Source organism: Sphaerodactylus townsendi, linkage group LG02, assembly GCF_021028975.2.
Source record: "Sphaerodactylus townsendi isolate TG3544 linkage group LG02, MPM_Stown_v2.3, whole genome shotgun sequence".
Taxonomy (NCBI): domain Eukaryota; kingdom Metazoa; phylum Chordata; class Lepidosauria; order Squamata; family Sphaerodactylidae; genus Sphaerodactylus; species Sphaerodactylus townsendi.
The window spans coordinates 119,025,870-119,046,521 of NC_059426.1; the positions used below are offsets into that span (position 1 = coordinate 119,025,870).

The 20,652-nt window shown below is 41.4% G+C and overlaps 1 protein-coding gene across 9 annotated transcripts in view; it reads left to right on the plus strand.

Annotated features, from left to right (window-relative positions):
* Nucleotides 1-20,652, plus strand: part of RAD51B (RAD51 paralog B) — a 401,339-nt gene that overhangs the window by 334,295 nt on the left and 46,392 nt on the right. For 3 of the 9 annotated variants that reach the window (XM_048485427.1, XM_048485429.1, XM_048485430.1), the window contains exon 11: nt 18,286-19,020. In XM_048485427.1, the coding sequence (XP_048341384.1) occupies nt 18,286-18,413 (128 nt within the window). In that variant the 3' untranslated portion in view covers nt 18,414-19,020. Of the gene's footprint in view, nt 1-18,285; nt 19,021-20,652 lie in introns of those variants that run through there. The other 6 variants (XM_048485432.1, XM_048485431.1, XM_048485433.1 and 3 more) reach the window with 4 other exon arrangements.

The window sequence follows — 20,652 nt, forward strand, 5'->3', positions numbered from 1 at the left end:
TCTATAAAGTTTTTTTTTAAAATGTATGGCCAAAACAGATGTTTGGACAGTGTTCTGTCCTGCAGTAAGGTTGTGAATGGCTGAAGCAACTTACCAGGATGAATGTGGCAGTCTTTTACTCTGGAACAGAGCTGCAGGCAAATAACCAGATGGATCTAAACTAACACAGGTTTGTTTACCCATCTTTTTCTGTGGAAGAACTGTGGGAGACTTCATGAACATTTAATTGAAGTTTTGTTGCCATGTTTAACCCATGTTGCTTGAATGCTTGATTCACAAACTGTTGTGCTTCCTTAAAACCACAATAGGATCACCAAAGTGAAGACAAGGGGGTCCCAGGAACAGCCTAGTATATACAAATACTTTAAAAAAAAACCTTAGCAAAGGAAGAATACGTTTCCTGGAATATAGGACTCAAAGGTTACAAGGTCACAGATACTGAGCTGCTCATGCGTATCATCTATTCTCTCTGTGTACATGCTTGCTCTGGGGAGGACAAAGATGTTAGGACTATAGGATTTGCTTTCTCTTTTCTCACCCCTTCTTCGCCCTTGTACTGAAAAGACTATTGAAAATTTCTTTTAAGTTGGAATGGACACATGGTGAATTGAACCAATACACAAGTCTGAGATTCTGCAAGCAAGCATAATGTTTTTTGTCTGCTGCCTTTTAGTGAACACATCTTCAATACACTTGCAAGCCAGCTCTTGATCTAAAATTATTAAATCATAATTCTTCTACAAAGAGAAATTTGGCTGGCAGAATAAAATTTAAACATGTACCGGTAACAATAATCATAAGTATTTTCAAATGGGAATACCTGATTCCTCTGATGGTATACACATGGTATATCAAGGACACGTTCATTTGGTTTGCAGCGTGTCACCCCTTTCTTTCAAGTGGAGCACATCAGATAATGTACGCTCCCCCTTGTAGTCTTCTTTATTTTGTCCCATATTGGCTAAAGAGAACAAATCATAGAGTCATAAAAAACCAAACAGCTAATATGAGAGATGAGGAGGAATCCACGCTTAGTCTGCCCAAGACAACTTATCCCAGCATACTCTGCAGCAAAACTGTGCCATACACAGAGGAACAGACCCTGAAAACTGCATCGCCTCCAGCAAATTATGCTTTCTTTTTTAAACATAACTCAGCTTTGGAGTTTATCACTTTTGCTGTATTCCGTAGCATCTGTTGGCATTGGCAGTAAGGAAGGATAAGTGAATATGGAATAGCTCCTTGCAGGGTTTGTACTGGCCATTTAGATGGTCAGGACTGTTGGTTCTAGGATTCCCATTACACAAAAGGACTCATGTGGTAATAGATTCTGGGTCTGTTCACCCAGATCCACATGACCCTTGAGTCTCCATGAGTTCTCTAATCTTGTACTCGCTAGAACGATTATTAAAGCTGAGGAGAGGGAAAAGTGAAGGCATTCTCCAAATCTATGTTTGGTTTGCTGACTTGAACCATTATAAATATGTGATAGGGTATGGTTGTGGCAAAAAGGACTACAGTGGCCTTAATCTCTACCAGAAATTGTCATTGAATTTCCGTCCATAGAATGTGACTTTGTCATCTTCCTTTTCCCACTGCAAGCCAAAATGACCTTCAAGATGCTGCTTCTTGGGAACAGGGGACTCCCAGGAACAGCATGTGTGAAGCGTCATGGCGCTTCAGCGGGATAGGGGAACTGGCCAAAATCAACCTCCCTTTAATTGTTGGAATTTCTCCACTGGGTCCAAGCCAATCTCTGGCCAAACAGATAAGGGATGAGAACTTTCATTGCTACCCATCATAGGCATTTGTCAAGGACAAACAACACAAATATGAAAGTCTATTATTTCCAGAAACATTTCATTCAATCAGGCTGGATTTATTCTCAACAGGCTTCTAACCAGCAGTATATGAACAATGTTTTTTAAAAACATTCAGTATGGTAAATCAAAACAAATTCCAAGCATTATTTAATCATTAGATACTGAAAAAGTTTTGACAGGTTGGAGAAGAGTTATCTTTTAAGATGCCTGGATTCTTTTGGGTTTGGTAACATATTTAAGGAATGGATAAATACAATATATTAATTGTCTTCTGCAAAATTAATAGTTAGTGGAGAACTTACTGAGAAAACTGATTTATGTCATACAACTAAGCAATATGGTCCATCGTCCATTGTTCATTATCTTATTAGAATCTGTAGCCCAGTCAAAACACTTAGATCCAGATCAATTTGCATGATTATGAATACGATAAATTTATTTGCTAATGATGTACAGGTTTGTTTGACAGATCCAGAAAACTCTTTCAAAGAACTAATTATGGTATTCAATGATTATAGAGAGGTTTCTGGATATCAGATAAATTTAGAAAAAAAGTTTACATTTTATGAGAATGTCATACATTAGGAAGGTGATTCTGTTTTTTAAACTGTTGTAGTCAACAACAGAGCAATAAGGTATTTGGAAGCTAGTGTCCTAAGGAATATAAGGATCTAGTGAGTTTGAATTCTGATCTTGTGTTGGCAAAAAATAAATCAGGGATTTGAAAAAATTATAAATCAACCAATGAAATGAAGATGATAGTAAAGCCAAGACTTACATTCTTGTTTAATAATAGCCTAGGATATGTCTCATTTAAAACTCTGAAGAGTGTCAAGAGCTAATAAACATATACTTGGAATGATAAAAAAGCAAGGATTAAAATGAAATCAGTTCAGTGAGCTTGAAAACAAGATTGCTGTGGAGTCTCAAATATTAGGTGGTGGGTTCCCACTGGAAGTCTTCAAGCAGCACCTGGATGAACAATTGTCAGGAAAGCTTTAAGCTGATCCTGCATTGAGCAGGGGGTTGGACCAGATGGCCTGTGTGGCCCCTTCCAACTCTAGGGCCCCTTCCGCACACGCAAAATAATGCGTTTTCAAACCACTTTCACAACTGTTTGCAAGTGGATTTTGCTATTCCGCACAGCTTCAAAGAGCACTGAAAGCAGTTTGAAAGTGCATTATTCTGCATGTGCGGAATGAGCCTATGATTCTATGCATGACAGTTCAAACTATTAGGGGCTCTTCATTTTCACCATCCTGTTGTAATTCTTACATGTTGTGTAAAGGATGGGGGGCAGTTATGACAAGAACATGATTTACTTGCAATGTTATGGTTATTGATGTTGTTGTTATTATGTTGTTGTGCACCGCCCTGAGCCTTTTGGGGGAGGGCGGTATATAAATTAAATATACCATACCATACCATACATCACTGTAAAATTATTATGGGTTTGGGATTGGTTGAGACCAAAGATGATGAATCTCTATTAACAACTGAGAGTGCTTTTGTTAAGATACCCCTATATGCTCAAGGATGATTTAAGAGTATAGAAAGTGGGGACTCTACAAAGGTAATAATTGAATAATAAACAGCTTAATTAGTAGTCAGATATATTGTCAAAGGCTTTCACGGCCGGAATCACTGGGGTGCTGTGTGGTTTCCGGGCTGTATGGCCGTGTTCTAGCAGCATTCTCTCCTGACGTTTCGCCTGCATCTGTGAAGCCTCAGATCCTCTGAAGATGCCAGCCACAGATGCAGGCGAAACGTCAGGAGAGAATGCTGCTAGAACACAGCCATACAGCCCGGAAACCACACAGCACCCCAGTAGTCAGATAGTTCCAGACACTCCAACCTGAGCATCAGCAGTGACAGAAAGGGATGTAATAATAAATCAAGTGCAAACAGGATGGAAATGAGGTTTAGCTTGTAACGGGAATTTGATTTAGGATAATACAGTCACATCTTATGAAGGAATAAGACTAGCAAGCAGGAATGCAACTACCTTTTATTATTTACAAGTGAAAAGTTTCTTGGGCCCATTACTCATGGAATACTAACCTTAGGCCTTTTAGCTGTGCACTGGGGCTGAAGTGTGATCTCCTCGTGTTTCTCTGTTCACATGTGAGGAGGCAGCCCAGTACTCCTTGCAGCTAGTCTCAACAGGCCTCTGTTTCCTGCCCCTCTTAAAGGCACAGATCTGATAACACTCAGTAGTCCCAATACTATAGAGCTGATATTATTTCCCCTCCACCTTCCCTTCCACAGACTTTCTCTCCCCCACCCTCCCCCATCCTCTCTTGCTGCTGCCCTGGGAGAGAGACTTGTTTTTAAAAAGAGGCTTGTCTGAAAAAAAGTTTTTAAAAGCCCACCCGTTCATTAGGGAGAGCAGAAGCAGAGCGGGGGAAGTTAGCTGGAGCCGGAAACAGACCCTGCTTGAGCTGTTTTTTTGGAAAAGCCAACTATCATATTGATACATTGGTATATCGATATGAGTGTTTAGAGAACAAGGAAGAAGCCAGCATCATGGAAGGAGGGGGGTGAGGAAGAGGGCATGGAAGGCAGGGCAAAGAGTTGAAAGAATTGAGCTAGGCAGGCTGGCCATGGGACGAGGGAAGAGGTCTGAGGCAAAGCTGTGCTCACTGGAAAATCTCCTGTTCTGGCAGCGAAGGAAAATTAACTTTGTGCTAAAAGTGGTCTCACTTGCCGTAGAAAGACTAGAAAGTGAAAGTGGGGTTCAGAGGCGTATGGAGGGGGAAATGGCGCCTGGAGACAAGCCTTCTCTGGGTGCCCCCCCATGCACCTGGGAGGTGGGACTCAGGGGCAGGGCCCAACCCCACCTTCCACACCACTCCCCTGCTTCTGCCCTCTCTAGAGCCTGGAGAGAGCAGAAGCCCCTGTCAGCCTCCGGAGATGTGCTTTTAAAAGCACAGAGGCTGGGGGGGTGGGTCCCCTCCCTCCCAGGGGCAGGGTCACTGCCAGCCTACAGAGATGTGCTTTTAAAAGCACAGAGGGTGGGGCCTGGGGTGGGACCAACCCCTAGGCCAAAGGTAGGGAACCTGCGGCTCTCCAGATGTTCAGGAACTACAATTCCCATCAGCCCCTACCAGCATGGCCCCCGCCCTCAGCCTATATGCTTTTAAAAGCATGTCTCCGGAGGCTGGCAGTGGCTTCTGCTCTCCCCAAGGCCTGGGAAGGGCAGAATCCGGCTTGGCGTCTTTGGGCTCCCTTGCCCCCCCCCCAAGTTGTCACTCCCACAATGTGGGTGGGGTCGAGGGAGTCTGAAGACCACGTGTTCATGTTCGGGCTTCCTTGGCCTTGCCCACATCGATGATGATGTGGGCGGGGCTGAGGGATCTCAAAGACAACTTCCTGCTGACTCGTCATCTTCCCGAAGGCATCTGGTCATGTGTGGGGCCAATTTTGCGCCCCCCCCCCCACATGACCAGATTAGTTGCTCCTGGGGACAGGAATTACCCCTTTTCTCCAGGCAGATACGCCACTGGTGGGGCTTGTGGAAATATGTCAGTACAAGAAATCTTGCTGTGACAGACATTTGCCCCCATCGCACAGCAGATACCTTGTGCATAATTTGCCCCGGTCTTCTTTTTAAACAGGAGTAAAATGAAGCAGAATTTTAGGAATTAGTGGTTGCAAATAATAGGGCAGTGGGTTCTCAACCTGTGGGTCGGGACCCCTTTGTGAGTCGAACGACCCTTTCACAGGGGTCGCTTAAGACTCTCTGCATCGGTGTTCTCCATCTGTAAATGGATAAATGTTAGGGGGGTCACCACAACATGAGGAACTGTATTAAAGGGTTGCGGCATTAGGAAGGTTGAGAACCACTGTAATAGGGGTTATTATTTGACCTGTATATCCTGCTGTTAGAACTGGAGGCGGAAGTTAAAAGCCATCGGTTCAGATGGCAAAAGTGTGTAAATTTCAGGATGGAACTGTGTTGGTCTGCAGTAGAAGAACTAGATTAGAGTTCAGTAGCGTCTTAGAGACACACAAGATTTCTCGAGTATAAGCTTTTGAGAGTCAGAGCTCCCTATCTGACTAAGGACGCTTTGACTTTTGAAAACGTAGACCCCCAAACTGTGTTTAAGTTATTCACTGAATCAAGATGTTTGGCATCACTATATATACTTGGAGGAGTCTTTGTTCTTAAGTCCGTTTGCAATTAACATAGAATTGTTTTTAAATGGTTCAGCAGTGACTCTTATCACCTTGCAGATTATTGGAAATGTATTGCTATTCATTGGAAATGTATTGCTATTCAATACATGTTGGTATTGTTCTAAAGATAGGGCTGGTTTCTTTTTCACATGTGGTGGGCCTGCAAACATGCACAGATATGTTGGGAAAGGATGGTAGACATGGTGGCTGAAGTTTTGGGAACAGTATTCCTTCAAGCCCCGAGACTCTTTTATTAAAATATGTTAAAATCCTGACCCAGATAGCCCAAGCTAGCCTGCTCTCCTCAGATCTTAGAAGCTAAGCAGTCACACACTCTCAGCCCTGACCCTGGCAAGTATTTCCATGAGAAGGCAGTGACATGGAGGCAAGCAATGGCAAATCACCTCCAAACGCCTCTTGCCTTGAAAAGGGGTCACCATAGGTCAGCTGTGACTCAACAGCAAAAAATAATAACAATAAAGCCATCGGACCCAAAAGTGGTAAAAACTTGTGAACCACCCTGAGGCTAGTGCTGGCCAATTACTGGAAAACAAAACATGTTCAAATAATGTAGACTGGTTTTTTAAAACATGGAATGTGGTAAAAGTTGGTTAGACTTAATAAGAAAATAAATAAGAAAATAAAAAATGGGGAAATTTAGTGGATTTCAGTATTATATTATATTTAAATGAAAATCTGCAAGGGTTAGGGTAAGTATAGATATCTGTTGTAGTAAGCATTATTGTAGGATACATTGAATGTACTACTCTGTTTCATACTATTTTACTGTTCTTGTTACTTTTTGTTTTCTGTTCTTGTTACATAATTGGATTTTAAACATTTGCTTCCATATCACAGGTGTCTACCGTGTTTCCCCGAAAATAAGACAGTGTCTTATATTAATTTTTGCTCCCAAAGATGCGCTATGTCTTATTTTCAGGGGATGTCTTATTTTTCTGTGTTCTGTTCGTCAAGCATGCTTCCAAACAAAAACTTTGCTATGTCTTACTTTCAGGGGATGCCTTATATTTCGCACTTCAGCAAAACCTCTACTATGTCTTATTTTCAGGGGATGTCTTATATTCAGGGAAACAGGGTAGGAGAAAGTAACTCATGACCTTTAGGATATAAATGGCTGGGCTAAATGAATTACTGTGTTCCTTGTTTTGATTTCTCTTGTTTTTAGGGGCATGGCACTAGGCAGTTCTTTTCGAACAGAGCTTCTGGTGTTTACAGGGTGTTTCTTACTCATTCATTCCTTAATGCAGTGGGTGGATCTCTTGTTTCTTTTGCCTTCCAGGCAGCTTCCTCCCAATACTCCCAGGGCCTGGCTCCAAATTGCTGCGGATTACTCAGGCCAATGGTGTTTGCGGCTTGCAAGGCTCTGTGTCTTCAGGGGTTGGTAGAGATAAGAGCCACAGAGGAGGAGTGGGCGGATAGCTCGTTACTGCAGCTGCCCAAGGGCTGAGGGGGAGAGGCAGGGAACATTACTTTCAATCCATTCAGACACTCTGCTATTTCCTTCTTTGCTCTTGCAGTGCTCCACCTGCTTTTACTTAACCATTTCCTGATTTGGGCTTCCAGTTGCTCTAACATCTGTAGTTATGAAAACTTTTGAAAGGCTAGTGATGTATCATTTGAAAACCATCACGGATCCACTGTTGGACCCCTTGCAATTTGCATACCGAGCAAATAGATCGATGATGCTGTTAATATGGCTTTGCACTATATTCTACAGCATCTTGAATCGCCAAAGACCTATGCAAGGGTCCTCTTTGTTGACTTTAGTTCAGCATTCAATACTATCATACCGGACATTCTTCTAACCAAACTAAATCAGCTAGCAGTACCTGAGCATATTTGTAAGTGGATCGCAAGCTTCCTAACAGATAGGAAACAGCGGGTGAGGCTAGGAAAAATTACATCAGACACCTGTAAAATGAGCACAGGGGCCCCCCAAGGCTGTGTACTTTCACCACTTCTCTTCTCTCTGTATACCAATGACTGCATCTCAAACTATCCATCTGTTAAAATACTGAAGTTTGCAGAGGATACAACAGTGATTGGTCTCATTCGAGACAACGATGAAACCGCATACAGACGGGAGGTTGAACAACTAGCCTCGTGGTGCCACTGGAACAATCTAGAACTGAACACACTTAAAACCGAAGAAATGGTGGTAGATTTCAGGAGAAACCCTCCCATCCTACCTCCTCTCACAATACTAGACAACACAGTATCAACAGTAGAGACCTTTAAATTTCTAGGCTCCATCATATCTCATGACCTAAAATGGTCACCTAACATCAAAAATGTCATCAAAAAGCACAACAAAGAATGTTCTTTCTGCGCCAACTCAGGAAGCTCAAACTGCCCAAGGAGCTGCTGATACAGTTCTACAGAGGAATCATTGAGTCTGTCATCTGCATCTCTATAACTGTGTGGTTTGGTTCTGCAACCCAACAAGATCGACACAGACTTCAGAGAATAATCAGAACTGCAGAAAAAACAATTGCTGCTAACCTGCCTTCCATTGAGGACCTGTATACTGCACGGGTCAAACAAGGGCTGTGAAAATATTTACTGACCCCTCGCATCCTGGACATAAACTGTTTCAACTCTTACCCTCTAAACGTCGCTACAGAGCACTGCACACCAAGACAACTAGACATAAGAACAGTTTTTTCCTGAATGCCATCACTCTGTTAAACAAATAATTTCCTCGATAATGTTAAACTATTTATTATATATTTATTATATAATTACTGCACTACTTTTTTTCATCATTCTTATTACCCATCTCCTCCCGCTTATGACTATAGCCTGTGCTGACATTACATTTTATTTCATTTTATTTCATTTTATTTTATGATTTTACATTTTATGGTTTCGTTACTATTGATTGTTTCCTGATTGCTTACTAGACCTATATGACAATCATTAAGTGTTGTACCTTATGATTCTTGACAAATGTATTTTTCTTTTATGTACACTGAGAGCATATGCACCGGAGACAAATTCCTTGTGTGTCCAATCACACTTGGCCAATAAAGATTCTATTCTATTCTATTCTATTCTATTCTATTCAGAAAGCCTCTGCTGCAGACACTAGACTCTCAGAGAAACCTTGTTCAGGACTGGTATGGTTATGGGAGAATGCAAGGAGCTAGCTTGTCAGTTCATCCAGCCAGGCACATGCCACATTCTTCTTTAACGCAAGTGCTTTCAAGTAGCAGACACATTCCAAAGGAGGAATTGCCCAGGGACTGTTGGACAAAACCATCATCTTCTTCTTCTTCTTCTTCTTCTTCTTCTTCTTCTTCTTCTTCTTCTTCTTCTTCTTCTTCTTCTTCTTCTTCTTCTTCTTCTTCTTCTTCTTCTTCTTCTTCTTCTTCTTCTTCTTCTTCTTCTTCTTCTTCTTCTTCTTCTTCTTCTTCTTCTTCTTCTTCTTCTTCTTCTTCTTCTTCTTCTTCTTCTTCTTCTTCTGCTTGTGTGTCTGTTTTAGCGGAAAATTAGAAGCTGCAGTTGCCAGTTGCTCAATCAAGGCAATGCCTGCTATTGAAGAGCAAAAGGGACTTTCTGGCCCAGCTTTTTTGTTGGCAACCTATTCTCTTGCCTGCCTGGAGGGACCCTGCTGTAGCTCCTCTTTAAAAGGAACTTTGAGGCAACAGTGGGAACTGTACCACTGCTGCCTGTGAGCTCTTCACTTAGTAGAGAGTGTCTCTGCTTTAGCACCTGGCTACTCTGCCCAAGTACAACGTGGAATGCAGCCTAAGGTATCTCCATATTTATTATGCCACTCCCCAATTACTACCACACTCCATGTGCATAGTAGAAATGGCTCTGTGTTTTGTGTTATTCTGGGACAATGGGTCTGTCCCCTGGAATGTTGCTTTTTCATTTCCAAGAACTTCAATATTGAATTTATGGCTATTAATAATCTAGTTATAAATTAATGCATTTTCCATCATATTAAGCTAATTTAGCATACTGCAGAAAAACAATGAACGAATGATTAGGATCTGATGCCAAAAGGGTGAAAACAATGTCCAAGCAAGCTCCAAACAATACTGCGAGGGGAGGGGAGGGGGGGGGCTAATGTGGACACTCAGACGTGCTGGAATATAGAAAGCTTATGCTATAGAAATAGCATGATTATAACTATTTTTATTAGAAACATTTAAAAGTCCTGCAATGAATGATCTCTCACTAATGGAGACAAAGCTATGCAGGGGCATATACCGCATATACTAGTGTATAAGTCAACCCGCATATAAATCGATGCACCTAATTTTACCACAAAAAACTGGGAAAACATATTGACTCGCGTATAAGTTGAGGGTGGGAAATGCAGCAGCTACTGGTAAATTTCAAAAATAAAAATAGATACCAATAAAATTGCACCAATTGAGGCATCAGTAGGTTAAATGTTTTTGAATATAACTTTAACTTTAAAACAATAACTTTAAAAGTACAAATACCTTAGCTTTTTGTAAGGAAGTGTTTTAAACAATGGATCTTACAATAAAAACTGGAATGAACATGCCTGTTCACTGTGACTCAAAACTACTCTGCTTTTTAAAAGAATAGTTCATTATTTTTAGTGTACATATTTTTAAAATTGCACATGGCAGGTGTCATTTTAGAAGGGATATTCACACAACCTGTCAGAGGAGGAACGTTTATGTTAGCAGTACCAACATTTCAGAGTATCTTTAGGAGACCCTCCTGATGATAACATCCAGGTTTGGTGAAGTTTGGTTCAGGGGGTCCAAAGTTATGGACCCTCAGATATGATCCATCTGCTATTAGCTTCCATTGGAAACAATGGGGGATGGGAGCACCCATTTTGGGGATCCATAACTTTGGACTCCCTGAACCAAACATCACCAAACCTGGCTGGTATCAACAAGAGATTATCCTGATGATACCACCCAGGATTAGTGAAGTTTGGTTCAAGGGGTCCAAAGTTATGGACCCTCAAAAGAGTAGCCCCATCTACTATTAGCTCCCATTGGAAACAATGGGGGATGGGGCACCCCCTTTGGGCGTCCATAATTTTGGACCCACTGAACCAAACTTTACCAAACTTGGCTGGTATCATCAGGAGTGTCACTGCTAGCCTAAAAACTGCACCCCCTGACGGCCAACAAAGTAAAAACCCTAATATATTTCTTAAAATACAGCTGACTCGTGTATAAGTTGAGGGGGGCTTTTTCAGCACAAAAATGTGCTGAAAAACTCGACTTATACACGAGTATATACAGTACATGTTTTCTCTCTAAACCAAAGCAATGTTGATGTCATGTCATTTCTTTTCTGATGCTTTATTTATACATTTCTATGCAGGGCAGGTTTAGGGGGCAGATAATGTTAATCTTTATTTTATAGACCTGTGTCCCATGCATACTGCAGAGGCTAACCCTTGCCAAACCCTTGCATTTTTGTACAAATATGTGCAAGATAAGATAAATTATGGGCACAGAAAGCTCACAGAAACTTGGAAGAATCTTTTGGTTTGCAAAACTGTACACAAAGCTTCAAGAAACACAAAATGAGCATGAAAAGGCTAACTGCAGGCACCACAGTTTAATTTTCAAAGTGAGTCCCAAAACATTCTGTAGGTTCCAGTGCTTTAGGCTCCTCAGGAACTGAATCAGTGAAATAAATACACTGATTCATCTGGTGTGGATAACATCTAGCACTTGATGAACATAAAAAATCTCTCTTCTTCCATATGATAAATTGGACCAAAAACTATTTATTATATCACAACTAGATTCTATTGCTCATGTACATTTTCCAAGACAATCTGTTGGATTTTATGTTAACCAAATTAAAATCTGTATGATCCATTTCCCCTAAAATTATAATATCCAAGAGCAATTGGCAACACTCTTTATTAAGAGTGGATGCTTTGTGCATACTTTAACAGGTAAGGTTTCATATGACTGTGTATGGAAATACTTCAGACAACTGCTAGACTCCATACTGTGTGATGATTGCATTACTTTGAGTGTTTTTCTCATCCGAGTTAGTATGCCATTAAATTATCACTAAACATTCTTAGTATATTTCAGTTATTTTCTAAGCTTTTTAATCTACTCCCTGCAGTGTGGACAGCAGCAGAGGATCTGTAAGAATTCACGTCCTATGTACTTGATGGAAACAGAATTGAAAAGATATATTTAGGTGTGTGATCCCTTATTACCAGAAAGTGTGTCTCAATACCATAACAAAGTGGATGAGAGAGGTCTCTCTTTCCATTCCATTGTATGTATACACTTATTACATCTATAGTCCAGACACATGTGCACTTTATACTTGTCAGTGTGAAAGTAGTTTACCTTCTCACAAAGCCCCAATCCAAACTATAATAGTGTGAGCATTAGAGACAAGATTCTCTTTCTGCAATCTGTCATTGCTGTGCTAAAGTAATCGATGGCTTTGATTCTGTTCTCATCTGAAAGAAATGTACCCAGTCTGGGCAGTGACACACACCACATACCTTAGCTGGAATCTAACACCTAAAGATGGCACAGAGGCGTGGAGGTGCAAGAGGTTAGATTGTGTTTTCTTGAAGACTTTAGGAAAAGATTATTTAACACATAACGGGCAAACAAACAGAGATTATAAAATCCCTTTGCAGGAGGGAGAGGGGTAAATTTTGGCTGATTCCATCAGAGATAACTTGCAGGAGGGAGTTCTCACATCAAGCACCATCTTGGATGGCAGCCATATCCACTTGGAGTACAAAAAGTCAGGCTGCCCAGACAAAGACTCCCAGATAATGGAAAGCTTTAAGGACATCGTAACCTCTAAATCAAGGATCCCCAGTTTGGTATCTGTGGGCACCACGGCGACCAACAACAACTTTCCTGGCACCAACAAAGTGTTTTTAAAAGTGGGTGGGGCTTTTGCCCAGCAGGGCTTCTGATAAGTGGTATGTATGTAAGAAAATATTTTAAAACAGACTCAGTTTGAAAGGCATCCCTCAGTAAAACAAAGATATCTTCCTGAAATAGGCTGAAAAGGATTGTTGTTGGAGCTGGAGTGGCACCCATTCGCTAATGTCAGGAGGATGTTATCTATGTGTAAAGGATTCAATGGTGTTGATGGTGAAGTAACCTTGAGTGCATTCCACAGCCCGGGCGATGGGCCAGATGCATCGGCGGAGACTTTATCTTTGCGCGGGAGATGAAGTCTCCGTTCCCATGGGAATCAGGAAGGGGGGATGGGGTGAATGGTATTATAACCTGTGCTTCTGGCGGGAAGTGTCATTCCTGCCACTGCGTGTACTTGAGCTTTCTAAGATGTCTTAATAAATGGACTTTCACTACCAAAGCCTTTTATTTCTGCGTCTATGGAATTCCTTACACTATGTGATTGAGATGCATTCCCAATTCAATGTAACTGCTTAAGGCAACAAGTCAATACTGATAGAAAGATATATGTAACCAGCCTGCTATATGTAACCACTGCCATCTGTGCATTCTTTCCTTGATCTTTACTTTATGGCTTCACATGCTTTGTAGACAACTAGGGTTTCTCTGGTACCTCTGTCCTATGAGAAAAGAATTATCTCATGGGTCAGGAAACCAGGTGGCTCTCTCTTGCTATCTGCCGCTGACCTTGGAATGCCTCAGCTACAAAGACTGTTTTTCACAAACTCTTGGGAAAACGGGAGGGGGGCTTTCAGTGGGGAATCAAGGGGACTGTGAATGCCAGTTTTGTTAGAACTGGCTATGCCAAGTCTGGTGCTTCGATACCTCATCTATTGATGCTACTGATCAATACTTCAGAGTCTGTTTATTGGCTTAAGGTTCCAAGACCTAACCCCTGACATTTTATCATTGCCTCTGCATCCTGTGCTTGCCATTTGGTGGATATTCCCCCTGCTGTGTATCAGAATTTGAAAGGAGCTTGCATGCTAGAAAATGTTGGGGGTCCCTGTCACTTCCTTAGAATAAGATTAACTAGGGCATGTATAGACAGGAGAGACAGAGGAACATGTTCTGTTTCCCGGTGCAGATGATAATGATTTTTATGTCAGTGTCACTTAAATAAGATTTTTAAATGCTGCCAGAGAATCAGAAGGGGGGGAAGGCAGGCACTAGGACCCCACAGAACAGTACAACCCAGATGTGGCAGATTACTGTGCACATCTCCTGTCAACTTTATCCTGAAAAGTGTATAATGCAAGATGCAGACTGTAGGTGGAGCATTGGAATGGTAGAGAAGCTGGGAGTACTGGCCCTTGTGGTAAAATGAGCAACTGATTGCAGTGTACCAAAGAAATCATGAGAGAGTAGCCCTCCAAGAGTCAGGAGCGCTGGGAGTGCACTATGTCAGTGGTCAGAGGTTCAGAACATTCACTGGAGATCAAGATGCCAGGAGGGGGGAGGGGATACAATGCAGTGGTTGCAGGTCAGCAGAGCCATTTCACCAGAAAGGGAATAATGTGAATGCAAGTATTCAGCAATGATACCCAGCACTAAAAGGAGGTAACTATTCTCAGACCCTGTTTACAAGCACTCACATATAGTCTACTCAGGTGGCTATTTAACTTTTAAAAGACATTTTAGGCTGGGAAAAGGCCTCAGACTTTGCTGAGCAGAGTGGTAGAATATATACAAGATATACAAGACACGGGGGAAAGTTGCAGAGTCCATCATCTTGCAATATCACAGCTGCAGTCCCTTCCTCCCACAGATAGTAGACTGATAAAATCAGATCCCAGAGCAAATGTTAACACTGTGATAGAGATCTTGTTTAAAATAATAAGGTATAATTGGGTGACGTTGGTTAGGTCATCTAGTCCTATATTTCTGTTTCTCAAACTTTTGCCCTGCTCCCAAACAGCTTAGGAAGCTTCTTGGAGAGCATTTTATAATGGTTTGCCTAGCAATATTTAAAAAACAAAGGGGTGGGGGTTTAACTTCCAGCAAGGAGTATGTGTATGTGGCAGCAGGATCCTTTGTACAGATGATTCCATTCCCTGTCAAAGAAAGATATGTTCTACATGTCCTCCTTCCATTTCAACCTGACTTTTTTTAAGATTAGTTAAAATTTCTCAAATTGTACAGCTTCTAACTTATGAAATATTGGCAATGTTGAACAATTCCATACATGTATAAACCTGTCTCTAGAAAGTTTCTGAGTGGAACACATTGTATGCCCATTTCAGAGGAAAGGTCCTGTGCATTACCTTGCCATTTCATACATTTTGCCATCTCCCAACTGTCGGTCAAGTGTGAGTCACTGGGTAAAGCACAGTTTCCCTTGCAAGAGAAGATTGAGGCAAAGTAAGAATTGAGCAGTTCTGCCCTCTCTTCATCATCTGTTAAAATTCCACTTTTTTCTCATCATTCTTTGTTTTGTTTCTTGCTCCAAAGAACTACAATCAATTGACAGCACTCAGCTGAAATAGGTAAAGATGTGTCTTAAACATGTACCTTTTGCAGAGATGTCCCTAAAGTCTGTCAATGGTGAACTGGAATGAGGGAGAAAAGGATACAGTTAGGTTGTGGCAAAAGAGACCTTTCCTTCAAACTTCCTCCCACCCATCCCACCCATTTTAATAAAAAAAAATTGCAAATATATAAAGATTTAAATTTAATCAGCTGGTTATCTTAAATCTTCTTGACCAACAGTATGTACTATCTGTAAGCTGCTTAGGACAGCAACTAAAATGCACACAGGTACAATGTAAAGATATGCCAACAGAAAGCCTCATTGATACCATGCTGGGTGTACATATTTCTGGCTCCCATGATTGTTTGCCTAATAACATTTGCACAACCCTATCTCAATGTTATATTTGGTAAAAAAAACAAAGGTCGCCATTGCTAGCATTAAGGGCATAATTGCCAGCTTCATATCTACTATATTATGTACTGGTAGTGCTGGAAGCAGAAGCAGAACATATACAGGATTTTATAAGGGGGCACAAACTAGTGGTGGTATTGATAGGAATGGCAGGAACAAATGTAAAAATCAGACAAGAAAACATGGATGCAGACTAATCTGGTATTGTGATCTCATAGCGCTGCTGCCTGGGAGATGTGGCAGATAGGGCTAAGGACGAAAGCAGAGAGAAGGACTTCTCTTTCAAGTAAAACATATACTTGGTTCTTTTCTTCTTCCTGCTATTTTTCTCCTAAATTTCTAACTGCTTTATCATTGGCCTCATCACTGAGGCCAATGATTGCCTATAACCAACCTTTTTACACAGTTTTATTGACGCACTTCACTGTTTTGTTCCTGAACAATAACAGTTGGCTCATCTAGGTACATGTTTCCCTCCGAGAGCCCTTGGAGGAATTTTGCTTTTTTACACTACAATGCAGTTGTTGGATTGATCAGCTGAAGAAATCCAACAAGCTAAAGCACATATTTGCCTTGGCCTGTGTCACCTTGCAGTGCAATTGTGAGTAGAAAACATTTCTCTTCGGTCTAAGCTCTCTTCCAAACAAGGAGATATAATCTGGAGCAATTCATTATCATATGGAATACTTTTCTCATGATAAGACTAGGATACTATTCTGGATTGCTTCTCGGTCTACTTATCTTTTCATTTGCCTGTAACAGTGAATGGAAGCTCTTAGAAGGCATCGTCAGTGCAGGCTTCAGCATCATCTTTCAAGAGGTTACAAACAACTTTCAGCAATTACAGGCTTCAGTTTTTTCCTTCTGTCATTGCATCTCAGTTTCATGTAAAAGAACTGGAATGGGTAAAATGATACTTTCATTCCATTTGTCACGTATATTTGGACAGGGAGCATTGGCATAGCCTTGTCTTTTGTACAAGGTCCTTGGTCGTCCGCATGTTGGTAACGTTTTTTTAAATAATATGTGCACATATAAAATGCAGGGTGCATAGGGACATAGCACATGACTCTGATTATATCTAGGTCATAGATAACATTTTCAAGAGAGCACAATGTTGGATTTTGCGTATTTACTCTTTATTTTGGTGATCTCAAACAATGTGTCTGTGGATGCCATGGTTCCTACCAATGTGTTTTCCAACACTTGCTTGCTAATTCCCAAAACAGAGCTAATCCTGGCTTTTTTCCACTTAACTGAAGTAGCGGAGCCCAGGAGGCATCATCTTTGTTGAATCTCTCAACATTTTGTCCATCCCATTTTGCAGCCATTTTCCTGTGGCACCTTCTGCTTGTTCTCAACATTCCAAAAGTGCCCAGAAGATCAACAAAGTTGGGGATCCCTCCTCTATCCAAACATGATGCCCAGCATGACATGCACACAGATCAGGCATGGAAAGAATGAATCTTATCATATCCACCACCAGCCCAGTCCATATATAAAAGATCAAGAAATAACATCAATCAGACGAGGCCAGCTGTAAAATTCAAGGTGGATGAAACTCTAAAAATACTGAACATTGTCCGAAAAGCAATTTGATGAAAGGCTAGAAGATAAATTTGTGTCAGCTCTCCCGGCTTCATCCAGCCTTTGTAAATAGTTTGGCCTTCTGAGAATCTCCAAGGCAGCAGTTGAATAGATTAGCAAAGAGAGCTGTTTGCCCCTCAGCATGTATTCTCTTGGAGCAGAGAACCTTGATGAATGTGCCTATGTCTACATCCTCAGCAGATAGAAATCAGCAACAGCTTCTTGATTTCAATAGAGGCATACCAGTCCACACCCTCTGAAGTTTGGCTTATAGACAGAGCAGCTGCTCAGGATCCCAGAGTGGGGAAGGCAAATGTTTGGTTTGTTCCTCTCGTTCTTAGTGCAATCAGTCAGGCTGAGAGCATTTAGTGGTTATGGCACATGTACCTGTAAATTACCTTCAACTTTGGTGTCCTGTGTAAGGTCAAATATGTCGTTCAGCCTTATAAGTTATTAAAAACTGTGGAAAAGTTAGCCAAGCAAAATGGCAAAAAAGGAATACTGGTCATCTAGTCCTTAACTCAGTTCCAGTCCTTTGCTTTTAGGTATTTTGTACTCTTTCAAGTAAGACTCCCTGTTAAGCCACTGGGTGCTTGGAAGCCTTTGGGACGGCTGATGATGCTACTAGAAAAAATATAATTGTTCACTGATCAAAAGCAGAAGCTTGTAGTAACAAGCTAAAATCAAACTGGTGCTGGAAAATGTGGTCTGTGTTGCTGTCTCAGATTGTGTTGATTTCTGAGAGAGCAAAGAGCTCTTGTCTCGCTTTGACTGAAGAAAGTGCCACCATTCAACCATTTTTCTCCATCTAGTTCTGTATGCCACATCATGTTCTGATTTGAACAGGTTTTATTTCTTGTTGTTTCAGATCAAAAGGACCAGTCGTATTTTTGGGAAGGAACCAGTCCTGCACTACAAGCAATAAAAGTGAGGAAAGACACCTTTAATAATGAGCCTGAGATGACTTTATCTAGTTTCACCAGTGAGACTCTCTAGTCCACAACAGCCGTTACAACATGTAGTAATATAAGTCCGGGGAACAAAGGAGGAGCTGTGTCATCTGAACTGATACTGTTTTTTACTAGGTCTGCTGCAATTTCTGCACTTGTTACTGCTTTCACTTCTGTGATGGCTTTGAGTGCAACTATATTGGAGTTATGTGAACTCTAATAATAAACTCTGAAGTGTGAAATCTTACACATTCTCCTTGATTAACATTAACATCAACACCTCAGCATTATCATCATCTCACTGGCCATTTTTGAAGTGGGGCCTGAAGATACTGTGTTTTGGGGTCCATTTGCGTAATCACTTTATGCTGCTTTTTTCCTTCCTAGCATAAAATGTAGGGGGCATGTTGAGTTGGGGGGAGAGGGGCAAGAAGCCATCCTGTGCAGGCACAAATGATTCGTTTCATAGAAACACTACACTGGATCCAAGCCATTGTCTTGTAATCCTTACCACAATTGTGTAAGGTACATCAGTATTATTAATATCCCATATCACAGACTAAGGCTGAAAGAGAATCACATTCTTCAGGCCAACTAGTGAGTTCATAGGGGCGTGTGATCTGAACTGAGGCTTCAAATTCCCCACTCAGCAATAGAACGTACTAGAATGACTAGATGGATGACCTTGGGTTAGTCACACTGTCTCAGCCTTTTCTACCTCATAGGGCAGTGGTGGCAAACCTTCGGCACTCCAGATGTTATGGACTACAATTCCCATCAGCCCCTGCCAACACAGCCAATTGGCCATGCTGGCAGGGGCTGATGGGAATTGAAGTCCATAACATCTGGAGTGCCAAAAGTTCGCCACCACGGTCATAGGGTAGTAGTGAGGATAATTTAAGGAAGGGAAAGACCTACGCAGGTCACCCTAAAATCTTGGTCAAATGGTAGGATAGTTATCACATGTCCACATTGCTCTTTGAGAATATATTATGTTAAAATGTTAAGCAGTGGCGTAGCTATAATGGGACATCCAGGGATAAATGCCCCGGGCAAAAATCGCCCCCCTCCCCACCAGGCCCAGCAGAAGCTTTTCAACCAGCTGCAAAGAGCAGCTGGTTGCTCTTTTTCAGCCAGCTGCAACTAAGGTAAGTGGGCGGGGGGGTGGGGCGTTGTGGGGAGGCAAGATGCCTCCTTCCCCCCTTGCCCTTTTAAAATATGGGTACTTCCCCCCTTTTAAAATATGGGTACTTTTCAAAGACAAACTAATAAACCTTAATGAAAAACAATATAAAGTTTAGGCCTCAAATAGTTTCTTTCTATGATTTAATACAGATTTTAAACCGTCTTTCTATGATTTAATACAGATTTTAAACCATCTTTCTATGATTTAATACAGATTTTAAACCACCTCAGCAGTTTCTGAGCTAGAAAAGTAGCTTGCTACTACTGAATTTAAAATTGTGGGGCTTCCTGCTATTAGACAATGCATTTTGCTGAATCACTGGAGAAAGGGGCTACTTGTTTGTAGCCGAAGCAGAGTGCACATCTAAGTCTTCTGCAGGGCAACCAGTTTTTCTCCCACAAGGCACGGTTGGTCCTGCAAAACAAACATTCCATCTCTGACTGAGGCAAGTTAAATCTGTTTGGCAGGCAGACGGGTGCTAAAGAATACACAACCAAGATTGGGAGATTTCCTTAGGCAAATATCTTGACTGCTCAACCTAGTGAGGGACTCTCTTTAAACAAGAAAGAACGGCTTATTCTCAAAATACAGTATGAGGAGTTAAAAACTTTGGTAAAGTCAGCCATCTCTTCTTCCAGTTTTAATAGCCCTTTGGGGACAAAATTCCCAGTCACAATATTAACCCTGAGACATTTGTGACTTCTCTCATTCCTTTATGCGGAAAGATCAGCTCTCACACAATGTAATGCATGCACAGGGATGCTACCCTCCCCCCAACTAATGAAGGAAAAACTGGATAGTTCTTGGGGCCATTGTATGTGTGCTCCAGCCCTGGCACCCAGAAGAGACTGTTGTGTCAGGACAATGTACTTATTCAGTTAAGCAGAGAACATCTCTCTTTAGAGAGATTGTTTAGGGACTGAGCATTCGGGTCCAGTTGCTGCTTTTATTTTACTTTTCCACACACATGGTGAGTATCAATGCAGGCAGAGTCTTTTGGAAGCATATTCTCCCTCTTGCGTGCTTCTCAGACCACAAAGAACTTGTTGCTACAGCTACCAAGCACATTATTCTGTTTCAATGAGTACTTTTTTTAAAA